Source organism: Arvicanthis niloticus, chromosome 23, assembly GCF_011762505.2.
Source record: "Arvicanthis niloticus isolate mArvNil1 chromosome 23, mArvNil1.pat.X, whole genome shotgun sequence".
NCBI classification, from domain to species: Eukaryota; Metazoa; Chordata; class Mammalia; order Rodentia; family Muridae; genus Arvicanthis; species Arvicanthis niloticus.
The window spans coordinates 41189671-41204010 of record NC_133430.1 but is presented as its reverse complement, the minus strand read 5'-3'; the positions used below and the strand labels follow the sequence as shown (position 1 = coordinate 41204010).

Genomic DNA, 14340 nt, shown 5'->3' with positions numbered 1-14340 from the left:
ACAGACTAGTTCATAATGTTTCATTAAAACCAAAATCATGGTTGTGACAATAGAATTTTGAAATTAGCCAAAGAAAAACTGTTAAGAAGATATCACACAAGTAGGAGTCAGCCAAGAGATAAGTACATTCCTTCCCTAACACCCTGCAGCTTTTGGTAGTGTTCTTTGACTAAATGCCACAATGAGCATCTAGCACCTCATTCACATAAAAATGAAAATGTCAAGGTCGAAAGTGACCTAACCAGAAAGAGCCCGTGCTCCTCCCAGTGAGACAGAAGGCCTTGTGCTATTCACCTTGCCCTCTGCTTCCTGTCCCTCACCAAGTAGCTTGGACTGAGACTCTCAGACTGCAAGGTGTCTAGTGTTTTGCTTCCTCAAGACACTTCATTCAAACACCTCAAAAGATAGAAAAAAATCAATCACATTTTAAACATTAACTCTTTTCATTAGAGAAAATTATTTACTGTCATATATATATATATATATATATATATATATATATATATATATATATGACAAGTGCATTAATATTGGGAATAAGTACACAAGGCTCTATTCTTAAGTAGAAATAGCTTTTTTGGAAGTTGCATTTTAATAGTGGTTTGGCAAGAAATGGCCATCAATAAAATCACTAAAAAGATTTTAAAACCCAATAAGTGTCCCTCACCCACTTTTTAAAAATAAAGCCTTCTGGAGTCTCATTCAAATCCCACTATTAAAAATAAAAGTAAACTAAAAAATAAAAAATCTTGAACACGCACCGCTTTTTTTAATTTTAATTTACCTCCTAGGTGAAAATTCATCCTGAAGACTATTAAATATACATGTCTGTGATGAGTTTTGTTTGTCTCTTACTTAGGACTACACTTCCCAGTTTACCCCCATTGTTGCTTCTCAACTGTTGGGAGAAGTGAAGGGAAATTTAGATGTTGGCTCATGGCACAACAGTTATGATAACAATCTCTGCCATTTTCTCTGGTCACACGAAAGAACATTTATATTCCAGGGTATATTTCTTTTTTAAGTATTTTGATTTGGGGAACTGTTGACTGTATATGTCCTGAAAAATTTATAATTCATGCTGGAAGAGCCTGTCCTTACAACCCTAGGAAGATGTTTTCCTCTCTAAGATCCAACCGCCTGTGTTAGAGTCTCAGCTTTACTGATTTACTAGATATTAATTAGCTACAGCGATCCTATTTAAATCCCTTAATTTACTCCTTCATAGGAGTGCTGCAGAATCAAGGATGATTATTTAAATACATTGCTCAGTACAGTGTGTGCTCAATGACTATGATTCTAATTATCATCCACTTACTTTATATCAAAGAGGGATGAAGCACAGATTTAACTTACCTGTTCATTGTTCAAATCCTCAATGGTCCTGACCCACACAAAGCATGCAAACACACTAACCTTGTACTAAAAGCAAAAGACAGAAAATCTTAAGTGACAGTACAGACTGTATCTCAGGATATGTCCTGAGACATGTGGTAGTTATTTAAAAAATTCTGATCCATGTATCTCTTTCCTACTGAACAGGACTTGGAATTTTAATGAGAATCCAAAACAAAACACAGCTTCTACTGCCATGTAAAGAAGTACAGAATAAACAATTCTTTCTCTACCCGCCCAAATTCCACAAATATCCTCAAACTTTATTATTGAGTTTAATCGATTTTAAGTGTTCTAAAGATAATTTAAAATTTTTAGCTGACTTATTCAGGGAGAGGCTGTGTGTGTGTGTGTGTGTGTGTGTGTGTGTGTGTGTGTGTGTGTGTGTGTGTGTTTGTGTGTGTGTGTGTGTGTGTGTTTCTGAGTATTTTTGAGAGAAGATGAAATGATAGTGTTGGGAGAACTCCATCTTTTTTCAAGACCTTTGGTTACTACTTCTCAGACGCCTGAGAAGCATCTATGGAGTACAAAATACTTCGAAAATTGAAGCTATTAATCATAATTTACACGGGCACTGCTTAGCACATTGATGCATTGAATACAATTAGGTATCACTATTCAATTAACCAATTTGTTACTTAAAAGATTTAAAATTTAGAGAAAGTGTTTTATCTTAATATTAAATGTCAATTGACTGAGCATCTAGGTGTCTCATTCTAGAAATAGTCTTAAAGAGGAAAGTCAAGTGCAGGAGAAGAAAGAATCTATAACTATGGGGAACGTTAATGTTTCAGCGTGGGATGGGGGCGTGAATGGTAGCTTTAAAAAAAAACCCTGCAACTTCTAGTTGATATTAAACTTATGAATGATAAATATCTCAAATTGAGTAAAATTTGAGAAGTACACTTTACTGAAGATCTAAACTTTACATTATAGAGATATGGAAATCAAGGACATGCAGCTCATTGAGGAAAGGTGACTGGAACATCATTGTTAAAACTGCACTGTCCACAGCTTGTTTATGAGGACTTGAACCAGCTTATACATGAGTTCCTTTGCCTACAAAAGAAAAATACTAAAGAAGAATCTATGCAAGACAGAGGCAACCGACTATTTCTTGTCCAATTTCTACAGTTGGACTAAGTTCAATAATTTATATTATCTAAATGTTCAAAAACCCTTTACTATTTGGAATGCACATACATTTTGTCCTCTTACTTTTCTGGAGGATGTGCCACTCAGAAAAATACATTATAACTACAGAAAAGGGGTCATAATTTTCCTTCTGCTCAAAAGGTCTTGTTATTGTTGTTCTGCATAAACTTTTTTTTTTTTTTTTTTTTTTGCAGTTGGTAGCAGATTTAGACTTAATCATCTCACTGAGAAGGCTGCATATACATTTATAGACAAAATAGATATGTAAACATAAGTCTGTCATTACACAGTAGCAGAGCAAAGGACCATATTTTTAAGTGTGTGTACACTCACTGGTGTTGACTAGAACGTACCCATCAGCATAGCCAATGACCATGATAAAAATCTACAAGCATCTAAACAGCCGCCTACACTGTGCACCTCTTTGTGTGTTTCTACGTACACAGATATGTAAAATCTGCACCTCTGTGTGTTTGTATGTACATGGCTATGTAAATCCCAATCTGAACACTCACACATGCACGTGGCCTGGCATTAGTAACTGATTTAATACCTAAATCCACATTTTTGTCTTGATTGTGTGACCCTGAGGAATATTTATTTTTGCTTTGTTTTTCTAGTCCAGAAAAAAAAGAATATTTTCTATAATGTTAAAGCAATCTTTATCAACTCTAAAATGTAATGGTTGTCATGTCATAATCGTAACTTTTTTTATGAAAGCTGATAAAGCATTCACGCTGTAAGCTAAAGTTTCCACTCAGAGCAAATTGATTGAAAATATTTTTTTTCATGTAAAGCAACTGTTAATTGTAATGCTACAAGCCTAATAAAGTGGATGAAAAGATATATATTACTAATTGCTTAGCAAATAAACAGGGAATTACAGTAATAATAAAAGGTCAGAATCAATAATGGACCATTAGTTAGCCCCCTGGGACTCTAAGTGTTAAACTTTTAAAACATTTAAAGCTAATCATTTTTTTCCTATGCTTGCAACTATGTGCACTTTCAAAATACTCTTAGAAAATCCTTAGTTGGAAACACATTTTTAAATTGCAGTTTGCTAAGAATCCTAGCAAAATCCAGTGAGAGACCTAAACATAAGTGTTCTTTCTGGTGCAAAAACAGTGTTCTCTTTGTGTTTACTGCTCTGCTTATTTTCCTGCCTCAAATCATCCCAGCAAATAGAACAATAAGACTTTGTGTGGGGCCCTGAGGACAAAGGCTTCTTTGCAGAATAAGAAAACATTAACAGAATGAACCTTATCTTCAGAATCAAATGTTTATATGGCCTAAACTGCTTCCTTGAAGTACCAACAATAACTGTCATAAATTTCTCAATCAAATCACGGCCACCAAGGACATATAACATGGGCAGCTTTTAGTGCCTTTCAAGCAGCAAACGTGGTTTACTTCCCTTTGACCTATCAGCAGCTTGGTGTAAGATGGGAGTGATTTAGGTCTTTGTTTTAGTACTTCTTGTTTGGATAACAGAAACACACTAAAGACAGCTGACTGCCCAAACCCTGCAAGATTGACAGAGCTGGAATCAGAATCTGAAACAGTATTCAATACTCATCAGAAGATGTGTGAAATCTAAACATACTTTCTTCTCTCCCTTTCCAACAGAATTCCAGGAGCAATACTCATATGTCTACTGAGGATACCAAAGACAACATTCACCTAAGAAGATATTCATTTTGATGGTATCTGTGTGTGGTGGCTTCAGACATTTTCTCATTACCTACATAAAACTTTAGGGGGAAATAAAAAGACTCAGAGAAAATAGCTTAAAAAGACAATTATATAAGGTAACAAAATTCACCAATACAATTACTGGGGGAAAAAAGAAGCCATGAATCTGAAGGGAAGCAAGGAGGGGAATATGGATGGGTTTGGAGGAAGGAAAGGGAAGGGGATGGTAATATTACTTAATTTATAATTAAAAAAAAAAAAAAACATAAAAAGGGCAATTTCACAAGGACCAGCCGCTACACAATCCCAGTCGCTTCTTTGAAGATTAACTTAAAAAACAGTTTCAAAAAGTTTCTTGGGTCTCACAGGGAAAAAAAATATTTCCTTAAATTCTGTAATACTTGTATTTGGATTTCTATTGAGTTAATTTTTAAAATGACACTTTGGTTTGCTGTGTTAATGAATATTTCCATTAAAGTACTGCATAGCGTTGCATAGACATTTGTTCTAGAGACTATTTAAAACCTCGCATTCTTGTATTCTCTGTCCTGTGGCCTATGTAAAGCCTGTGACCTATGTAAAGCTGTAGGGATTTTTTTTTTTTTTAATACTTAGAGCTTTTGTAGTCTTATACGCAATGAGAGGTGTAACCAGGATTGTAATAAAAAGTTTCCTTTAAACAATAATGTTTGGGTATAAATTCAACCACTAATCCTGAACTATTTTAAGGTCCATTCACGTAAAAGTTCCCTTTTACATGAATGACCTTAAAATACATTGAAAAAAAGACATTGGGAACTTTGACGTCGTTTTCTAACTTGGGGTTTCTATTCGCCTTTTATTACAAGTCCTTCTGTCTACAAGTTATCCAGACTCAAGTTAGTTAACCTTCCTGCTTTGACTGAAAAGATCACAGTTCTGTTTGTATTTGACTTCTGCTATCATGTCACAACTGCCTGTCCAGAATACAGTGTCTGCTCTTATCTATTCATACTATCATACGAGAATTAAAGATGTATAGGTTGCTTTGCAAAACGTTTGCAGTTCAAATACATATCCATTGAGTGCTATTAGTATATTGTTCAGAAGTATAAGAGTAAAAACAATATTCTGGATGCACCAAGAGCACCAGTGTAGGAATAAAACATGCAGTCATCTGGTCTTCCAAAGAGCCTGCCCTGTCTGTGTGTTGGTTGAGGCCACACAACTGTGATTGCATCGTCATCACATGTGTGCAAGCAAGTATTTACCCTTCATTAAAGTCTGACTAAATTCTACTGTTAAGCGTTTTAAAATCTGGAAACCTAAGACTATTTACAATGTTGGCTGAATATGTGCAGAGTGCATTCAGCACCACGTGGTGTCATGCACGCAGAGGACAGGGGTCTGGAAGAAAGTATTGTGGGAACTGCACCCAAAAGTAAACAATTGGTACTTTGGCTTCCTACTGAGAGCCCGGCACAGTTCGAACTCATTATGTTTCTTCCCCACCTATGGGAACATGTGTTCAGATAGAAATCTCATTATGGCTAATGTTGTAGGTTGTTAGCTAAAACTGTCTGGGTCATTGTCACATCCTGGCAAAGGTTTGTAAACCTAATAGGAAAGGGCTTAAGTCACACTTCAAACCAGTTTCTGTTTCAGTGACCCTCTTAGGGCTTTAAATCAACTGTTAGTTTTGAATGTAGCTAAAGTCAGAACAGGGATTTCTGCATTTTTTTTTTAAATCATCATTCAGCTTTAAAGGTATCTCCTCTACTTGACTCTAACAAATAAGAAACCCAATACATCTCAGAAGCCAAGGTCAAGATATCTTCCAGAATACAAAAGCTAAAACCAGGGAGCCCCCAAACCTGGAATCTAAGGCTGATTCTGCAATTATTTCATTTCCTTCTGCCTGTGGTAGGTAGGTGTCTTAGCAGAGCCAGGAGATCCACGACCCCGGAGATGTCCACTTTTAGTAATAGAAAGAAAAGCAACTGTAAGCCACAGTGGCCGAACACACATCCCAAGAGTCCTAGAACAAAGGGACCCATCTTTGGAAACTGTGAAGAAGGTAAAGAGCAGTACTGTTCTGTACTTTTCCAGACTGGTTGTGATAACTCTTCTTTTTATAATTTTAGAGTGACTAGGATATAGAAAATCACATAAAATTGTATGAAAGAGCACAATATTTTCTTTGATTTTGTCACCATCTTTTGTATATTCATCTCTATATGTATATATGCATATACAGTGCATATATATTAGTAGTCTACCATTACACACGTGATTGACATACATTTTCAGGGTAATGCAAATGCTAGCTTCTTATTATCGATACTAAATTTTATGCCTTCACCAACTGAAAACCACACCCCCAGGAAGAACTCCAGAAGACATGCTGGAATCTTAAGAAAATGCTTCCATGGATTCTTAAAAAGAGTATGCATTTCAGTCTGAGAGTTTGCCATCCAAGGGCCTAAATACAGACAACACAATATTTGTGACTTCTCTTTTGCTCGATAATAGGCACTTTCTCAGAAGAGGAATTAATACCCGAAAGACTATGACATTTAGCCTCCTAAGCCTTCTGTAAGTGGACCTGCCTGAGCTGTAGCCTATTGTATTAGCTTAACAGAAGGCCAGCATTGCAACTGTGTGCAAAACAGCTCAGGGAAGCTGTACCCAGAATAAAGTCCGAAAAGCAGTTATCTTACTAAAGCAACTTTAACATTCCCTTCTAGGGTGGTTATTTTGTAAGTTAACCTCATTTCATGTGTTACCTCTACAAGCAATAAAACTCATGTGTCATCATTTCTGTACCCAGATTTCATCCTTTCTAAGTCACAGATGTGCAATTAAAACATGCCTAATTGCTCATGTTCTTTTAAAAATTATATACCAATAACAGTTAGAATTTTGATATGTTTCTTTGCTAAGAGCCTTTCCACATCCCCTTTTGAACGGGCTTTGGAAATACAAATGTAGAACATTCATCGCCTTTGGACAATCGACACATCTAACATATTGTTAAGAGGCCCTTATACCCTGTGGTGCAGTGTTTCTATAATAATATACACTATATTAACAATTGAGTATTTATGGTGTTGATCAAGTCAGCTCCCAAGATGACAATTATTCTCCAAGACGGAGGGAGCAGGGAATTCTTTACATAAGAGCTAATGACCACTATCAAATACAATGCTAAAAAGGAGAGGTATCATTGAGTGGAAATGCAGTCCATGCACAAAACCATAGCAATAAGTTCTCAATATTGGACAGTGGCATCAGATGTAGGCAACGAAATAGTCAATTCAATGGAGGAAACATAGCCTGTAGGGAAAAGGAACCTAACACTAAGTTACAGAAAAGTACCCTATGGCATGAGACTGTAAAGTGGCCAGACAGCTTCAGAAGCTGAACCCTCCCTTGACGTTAATCTATAATTTTAACTAAACAGAATAGTGAAGAAATGACAGCTCGGTATACTCGGCCTGAGATCAAGTTTGTCATGGCAACATTGGCAGGTTGGACCCTGATTCTTCAAAGATTACATTGTCTTAGTTAACAAAATTCATACTTTTTTTATTACAGAATAGAGATTATAAATAAATGTAAAGTGTGCATGCAGTCAACTGCATAATGTACAAGCAATATCTATGTCTTGTATAATTGTCTTTGGCAGGCCAGAATCCAGCTGGACATGCAGTATATACATATCAAAATCCATATTATGTTCATCATATTGAAAGCAAGTGAAAATATATATGTATATACTATATATACACACTTATGTATATAGATGTATATACTGTTTTAAATATATTAACAAATATATATGTATATATATATATTAAAAGTTGATTTCATCTTTGTCAGATTCAGGTGACTCGGGCCTTGAGACACTAAAAATATCCTGACATGGTATTTGGGGAGGTACTTGGAGTGGAATTTGGGGTTTTGGAGAAGATGTCTGGGGTACACTTTTCTCTGAGAGTAGCTTTAAAATCTCTGCCACCTGCTTTTCCAGGGCAGTCATTCTGCAGCTCAGCAGCTGGATGTCATCCTTGAGCTCATGCTTTACCTCCTGCAGTGTGGTCTGTAAGGCCTGCTCCGGGATGGGGTAGAACGGGTGCTTGGCATCAGCCTGGCTGGGACTGTGTTCTAGAGGACTTCGGGCCTCACCAGCTTTATCTAAACGAAGGTCACTTTTTGTAATCCCACTGTCACAAGAATCTGTTTTTCTTAAGGGGTTCTTGGTCACACTGTTCTCTGAGTCACTGCCCTTGGGGTCCTCGGACAACAGCCCCATTGACTCAGCTTTGGTAACATTGTTCCAGTCTTCCTTTTTCTCCTCATGAGCCCCCATGTTGTTCTTCAGTCTCAGCCACCCCTTCCCATTTCCGTTTTTCATTCTGATGGGGCTGTTGACCTTGAGACATTTGGGTTCAGCGCCGCCATTGGGCTTCAGTTCCATGGCATCGCGGTTGTTCTGCTTAAGAGACTCGTTGGTTTTCACATAGGCCAGAGATGTCTGGATGGGGGTAATCTGTGACACAGTGACCACACTGGTACCTGTGATGGAGGCTCCGTTCTGCAAAGGGCGGCTCTCTACCTGAAGCTGGCTCCTCTCGGGGTCACTCTGTGCTGAGCCCTGGTTCCTCAGCTCCTTCTGCTGTTTGAACTTCTGGAAGAGCTTCCTCACTGGGTGGTCCACGGGGATGCTCAGAGTCACCTCATTCTTCTGACGCAGCCGCTCCTCCTCCTCCTTCTTCACATCACTAATTTTACGGAAGATGATCTGGAGAACGGGAGAGACGAAATCATGGTTACAGAAGCAGACGGCTCTACAATCACGTGACAAACATGTGCTTTGCTTTACAATGAAGACATCTGTTCATGCCTCACACCCCAAGGGAAAATTAATTCAGATGTCACATAATAAGTCAATATACACAAAATCTAACACAAGGACACTGACACTCATACACACCAAAGAAGAAAGGTGGTTGATACAACAATGTAAAAGAAATTCATGAACCCATTTAAAAGAATATACATATACATATATGTGTATATATATAGTGTGTGTGTGTATATATATACATATATATATACTATATATTAGTATATTCACACATACACACACATATATATTAGTATATGTGCATTTGTGTATATACAAATATATATTCCTTACATTTCCTTGGAACATAGCATCATTTTAGTACGGCTTCTCCTTTTCTAAGTATGTTCCAAACTCATTTTTAATATTATCCTCTGTAAATGAATAGGATAGCAGGAGTTCCAGGCTTCATGAGTACTGAAAAGGTGTGAAGTTCTCTGGGGAGATAAGCAGGTTGAACAGCAAGGGTTTGGGTGGAGAGTGTTTACATTCCTTATGTATAAGAATCTGTGAGGAAAAGTTTCTAAGAAACAACTGACAGATCAATACACACCCTTAAAATTACTGTTGACTAGACCATCTCAGAAACACTTGAATTTCCATCTCTAAAATGTTCCAAATATACACATTTTGCTCATACAACACTTTTGATAGAGAGAGAATTCTCAGTCTTAAGATTCTGGATATTTTAGATATGAAGTTCCATATATAGTGTGTGTGGTGTTAGGTGAGCATCCCTCAGTAAGTAACTGTGCTATTAAAATCTCCTGAAAATGTTGGGAAGAAATTGTGCTGACACAGTTTCAAAGGTAATAAAAATGAATCAAAGGTAATAAAAATGGCTGTATGAGATATTACAAACTGTATTTCAATTAGAGGTTAACTTAGTGAGTTTATTTTTCTCAGATTCTTTTTTTTAATTTATTTTTTATTGGATATTTTATTTACATTTCAGATACCATACCCTTTCCCCACTTCCCCTCCCTAGAAAACCCCTATCCCATGCCCCCTTCTCCTTTTTGCTTTTATACATTTTTTTTAAATGTTAACCAAAGGCTTTATAAGTTTGGTAATGCTCAATATCAATCAGAAGTGTAACCTCATACCCAACCTAGATATAGCAACTGTCTTTGACTGGCGGAGACCCGTGAACATCTGCCTCCATGTCTGGCCCCCGTCTCTCTTTCTCTCTCATCACCTAGCTCCTCCTCTCCTTCTCCTCACCTTACTCCTCCTCTTCCTCTCCATACTCCTCCCACCTTAGCTCCTTCTACATATCACCCTCCCTGTTAAAATAAAACTTTTCTCTCAAAATACAGTTAGAGCATAACTATACCAATTTATGTCAGTAAGGTGCAAGATAGACCTAATACCCAGTCCATCATTTTGTTGACTAAGCAGAACCTCTGTCATCTCTCCTAAATAAAAGACTTAGTTCTGAACCTGGCTTTTTTTTTCTTGGCTTTAGAATAAATGTCAGCTGAAAACCATCCTCTCAAATCTTTTCTCTCAAAGTAAATAACAAGGATTGGCTATGAGACTATAAGTCTTCAACTCCGTCAGAAATCCAGAATGACTGAGTTAACTGAAATTATGGGAAGCACAAAGCATAGCTTCTAAAACTTAGCCAATTTATAGAGACCACTGAACACCTAGACAGTCCCTATACTACAGAACTTTGGAGCATCTGATCTTCAGCCTTCTGGCCCAGGATCATCTGACAGACCTAGTGATGCAGAATTTATTAAGGGCTGATTACTCTGTCTTGGCTTTTCTCAGATTCTTGAAAGACAAAAGTAACTGCAGGCAGAATCTATGAGGAGGGGACCTGAAGAGATGGCTCAGTGGTAAGAGCACTGGCTGCCCTTCCAGAGATCCTGAGTTCAATTTCCAGCAACCACATGATGGCTCACAACCATATGTAATCGGGACCCGATGCCCTCTTCTGGTGTGTCTGAAAAGAGCAACAGTGTACTCACATACATAAAAAAAAAAAAAAAAAAAATAGATACAATAAATAAAATAAGATAAAATTTTAAAAATCTGTGAGGAAAATTAAGGAGATTTTCGTCATGTGCAGCACTCTCAGAGTTAAACAATTTTACCACCCAAACAAAATTATTTATTTCTTTCATCCTCCGCATGACGTTTTTAGAGTAAAATTACATGTGAAGCACATAGTCCCAACCCATAATCGACCCTCAAAATATGTTGGTTCTCTCTCCTTGAATTCAAAATACCTCCAACTTGTAGCCATTTTTGTTACCTTTCAAAAGTTCAGCAGCACCCAGGAGTAACATACAGCCACAGATTTTGTATCAGAAAGAAATATTAGTGATGATCACTGTTAGCTGAAGAGACAAAAGTCAAGCAAGCAGGAATCTCCCTCCTAGGCCGGAGCGCATTTTCTAAATTTAGACTGATGCACTCAAGTCAGCCTACCAAGTAGTAATCATTTGTATCTTAAAATTAATAAATATTATAAATTCAATAATTACACGGAAAGTCTACCATATGTTTTCTTGTCTGGTGGCATACGACATTGGGTCTTTTTAACAGATGTAACACTAATCTCCAATTCTGGCATCAAAGCTGCAGCAGTTTCATTAGGAATCTTCCCAAGGTTTGACATAGTTCTGATCCTTCCTGAGGAAACAGAGCAAGCACTGAGCCTTCAGGGCATTAACACCCTTTGGGATCAGACAGATGCCAATAAGAAAAATTCGGATACTGTTTTCCTCCACTGGCACTGGTCTCCTGGGCTGACAGGAGGAGCCTGGTATAAATGACTCACTCACCACATGCTCACCCCAAGTCACTATTTTAAATAGGTGATTACTTAGCCCGGAACAGACTGAACCTGAATATGATGCTTGACACTAGGAGAGAGGAAATCCATTTTAAGTCTCAGTGCAGAAGAGCAGGTGATTGGCACACAGGAAAATCATACATGACACAGGACAGCCACACAATGTGTGGTTCACACTCAGCAAGCATACAGTTACCTGAATAGGACACGTATGTGGATTTATGTGAAAGTTTATTTTAATATAGAGTTTTGTATTTTTCTTGATCCACTTGGTGTCCCACTTGATGTGCGATAGATCAGAGTCTTGCCATCCCTGAGACATCTCCATGTACTTCTCAACGTATAAACTCCACACTGAAAGTCTGGTGTCTCTGATGATTGACATCATGGACACCTTAACTTAGGAACTTTTTAAAAAACAATTTCAATATAATGGCTAACAATTGCATACAATTATTGTGTGGTTACCAAGTTTAGGATGTGAATAGCATAGGACTGCAATATTCCTATGAACTCAATAAAAAGTCTTTTCTAGCTTTCTAGACCCACAGCTGCTCACACCCTCTGACACGAACAGACAAAGGTATTCAGATTGCTAATATTAAATTGAGAACAAAGGTTCCAGATACCAAAATACCTAGTGCAAAGGGAGTCCTGGAAGAATGCCAGACCTCCGATGGGCATCAGGAGGCAAATGAAGCAGAATCGGATTAGCGAATTTGGAAAGAAGAACTGGAGTGTGGGATGTTGGGTGGCAGAATCCTGTACTGCACACTACAGCTGTTCGTTTATCTCCTCTGCTTCGGGGGAGGGGGAGAAGAGGGAATGAGACTGTACATAGACCTAGTTTCCCCTGATTGGGGAAACCTGAACATCAATACTGGCCCTGTCTTTTTATCTGGACTTGAAGGAGCAACAGAAGCTGCTCCCCTTCTTGAGACAACAATGTATGTTGGGGAAAGAAAGAAAGTAATAGCATGTTTCCTTTGGAGACTGAAGGTTAAACCCTTCACTCCCCACCCCTTACTTCTGATGTGAGATTGGGTAGGATCAACATCGGCTCAGGACTTGTGACTCCAGCCCCTCAGAAGCCAGACCCTAGGAAAGCAGTGTATGCTGGAAGAAGAGCTATCACTCTGTGGACCGTCTGCAACCAGGGATTTTCAGACCCTTAAATAAGCCACACATGGAGAAAACCAGCAGTAAACTATGACCCAAAGTCCAAGTAGTGATTCCAAGCCTTCCAGATTTCAGAGACAAGCCTGAGACACTGAAATAGGCCAGGCCACCTTCATCCCTTAGCACCTCACAGTCTTGAGCCCAGTGAAAGCAGGCTGGGAAGAGAGAGTTATAAGATTCCACATGAGATGTATACAATTTAAACTAAAACCTTGATGCTAACAATGGCACTTGGAGTTGATCGACTGCCGTATGCATCATACAGGTTCTGGAAACCAAATTCAGATCCCCTGCAAAAGTACTTTATGCTCTAAAATACTGAATCATCTCTCCAGCCACTTAAAAACTAAATTTTACTTCAAAATGCAACAACCTCATATACTCAGAAAAGTACAATTGAGATAGGGCTGTATTACAAACAATGGAGTTTTTTTTCATTAAAGTCAATGATATCTGGTTTTTATTTTAATTTTTGTTTTGAAATTTTATACATAATTCCCGTGTTTCTATCATTTCCACCAACTGCTTCTGTGCCCACTCCTAACTCTCTCTCAAATATATGATCTCTTTTTCTTTGTTACTGTTACACATACACACTAACACACACATACCCACTGTGAATATCTATACATGTATGTGTGTATGTATATGTGTATGTAGATATATATGTATGTACATGTATGTATGTGTGTGTATGTATGTATGTATGTACACACACATATCCTGCTGAGTCTGTATAGTGTTACTCATTAGTACATATATGTTCAGTATTGGCTTCTTGAAATAGGCTGCCTATCAGAGGGACCTTTTCCTGGCAAATGCTGAAACCCCTCTCACAGAAGCCTGTAGTTCTTCATGGGGGTGGGGCCTTGTGAGAGTTCAGATAAGGGTAGTTCTTACTTCTCATCAAAGAAGCTTGGTTTCGAAACCTACAGAAACCAATGCAACAATCCACACTGATAAAAAGTGGAAAACAACTGACATTTGGGTGATCAACCCCATGCAATACATCAACAGCATAATCCCTACATTAAGGTTCAGAGAACAGCACTGAAAGTAGGGAAGAAAAAGTGTAGAGGCCAGAGGTGTAGGATAGATGGTGCAAGCAAGATAGACTTTTCTAGACATGACAGGAAGGCTGCACCGACAAGGTCTGTGTATTTTACTGTGATAACTATACCTACTGCGGACTCCTCATTTGAAGTGGATGCTATATCAT

General features: G+C 37.9%; 1 protein-coding gene across 1 annotated transcript in view; it reads right to left on the bottom strand.

The window, feature by feature from the left end:
- Window positions 1–502: 502 nt before the first annotated feature.
- Kcnh5 (potassium voltage-gated channel subfamily H member 5) overlaps window positions 503–14340 on the bottom strand; it is a 285334-nt gene continuing 271496 nt past the window's right edge. The window contains exon 11 of the mRNA XM_076921998.1: window positions 503–9028. Within this exon, the coding sequence (XP_076778113.1) occupies window positions 8081–9028 (948 nt within the window). The 3' untranslated portion in view covers window positions 503–8080. The remainder of the gene's footprint in view (window positions 9029–14340) is intronic.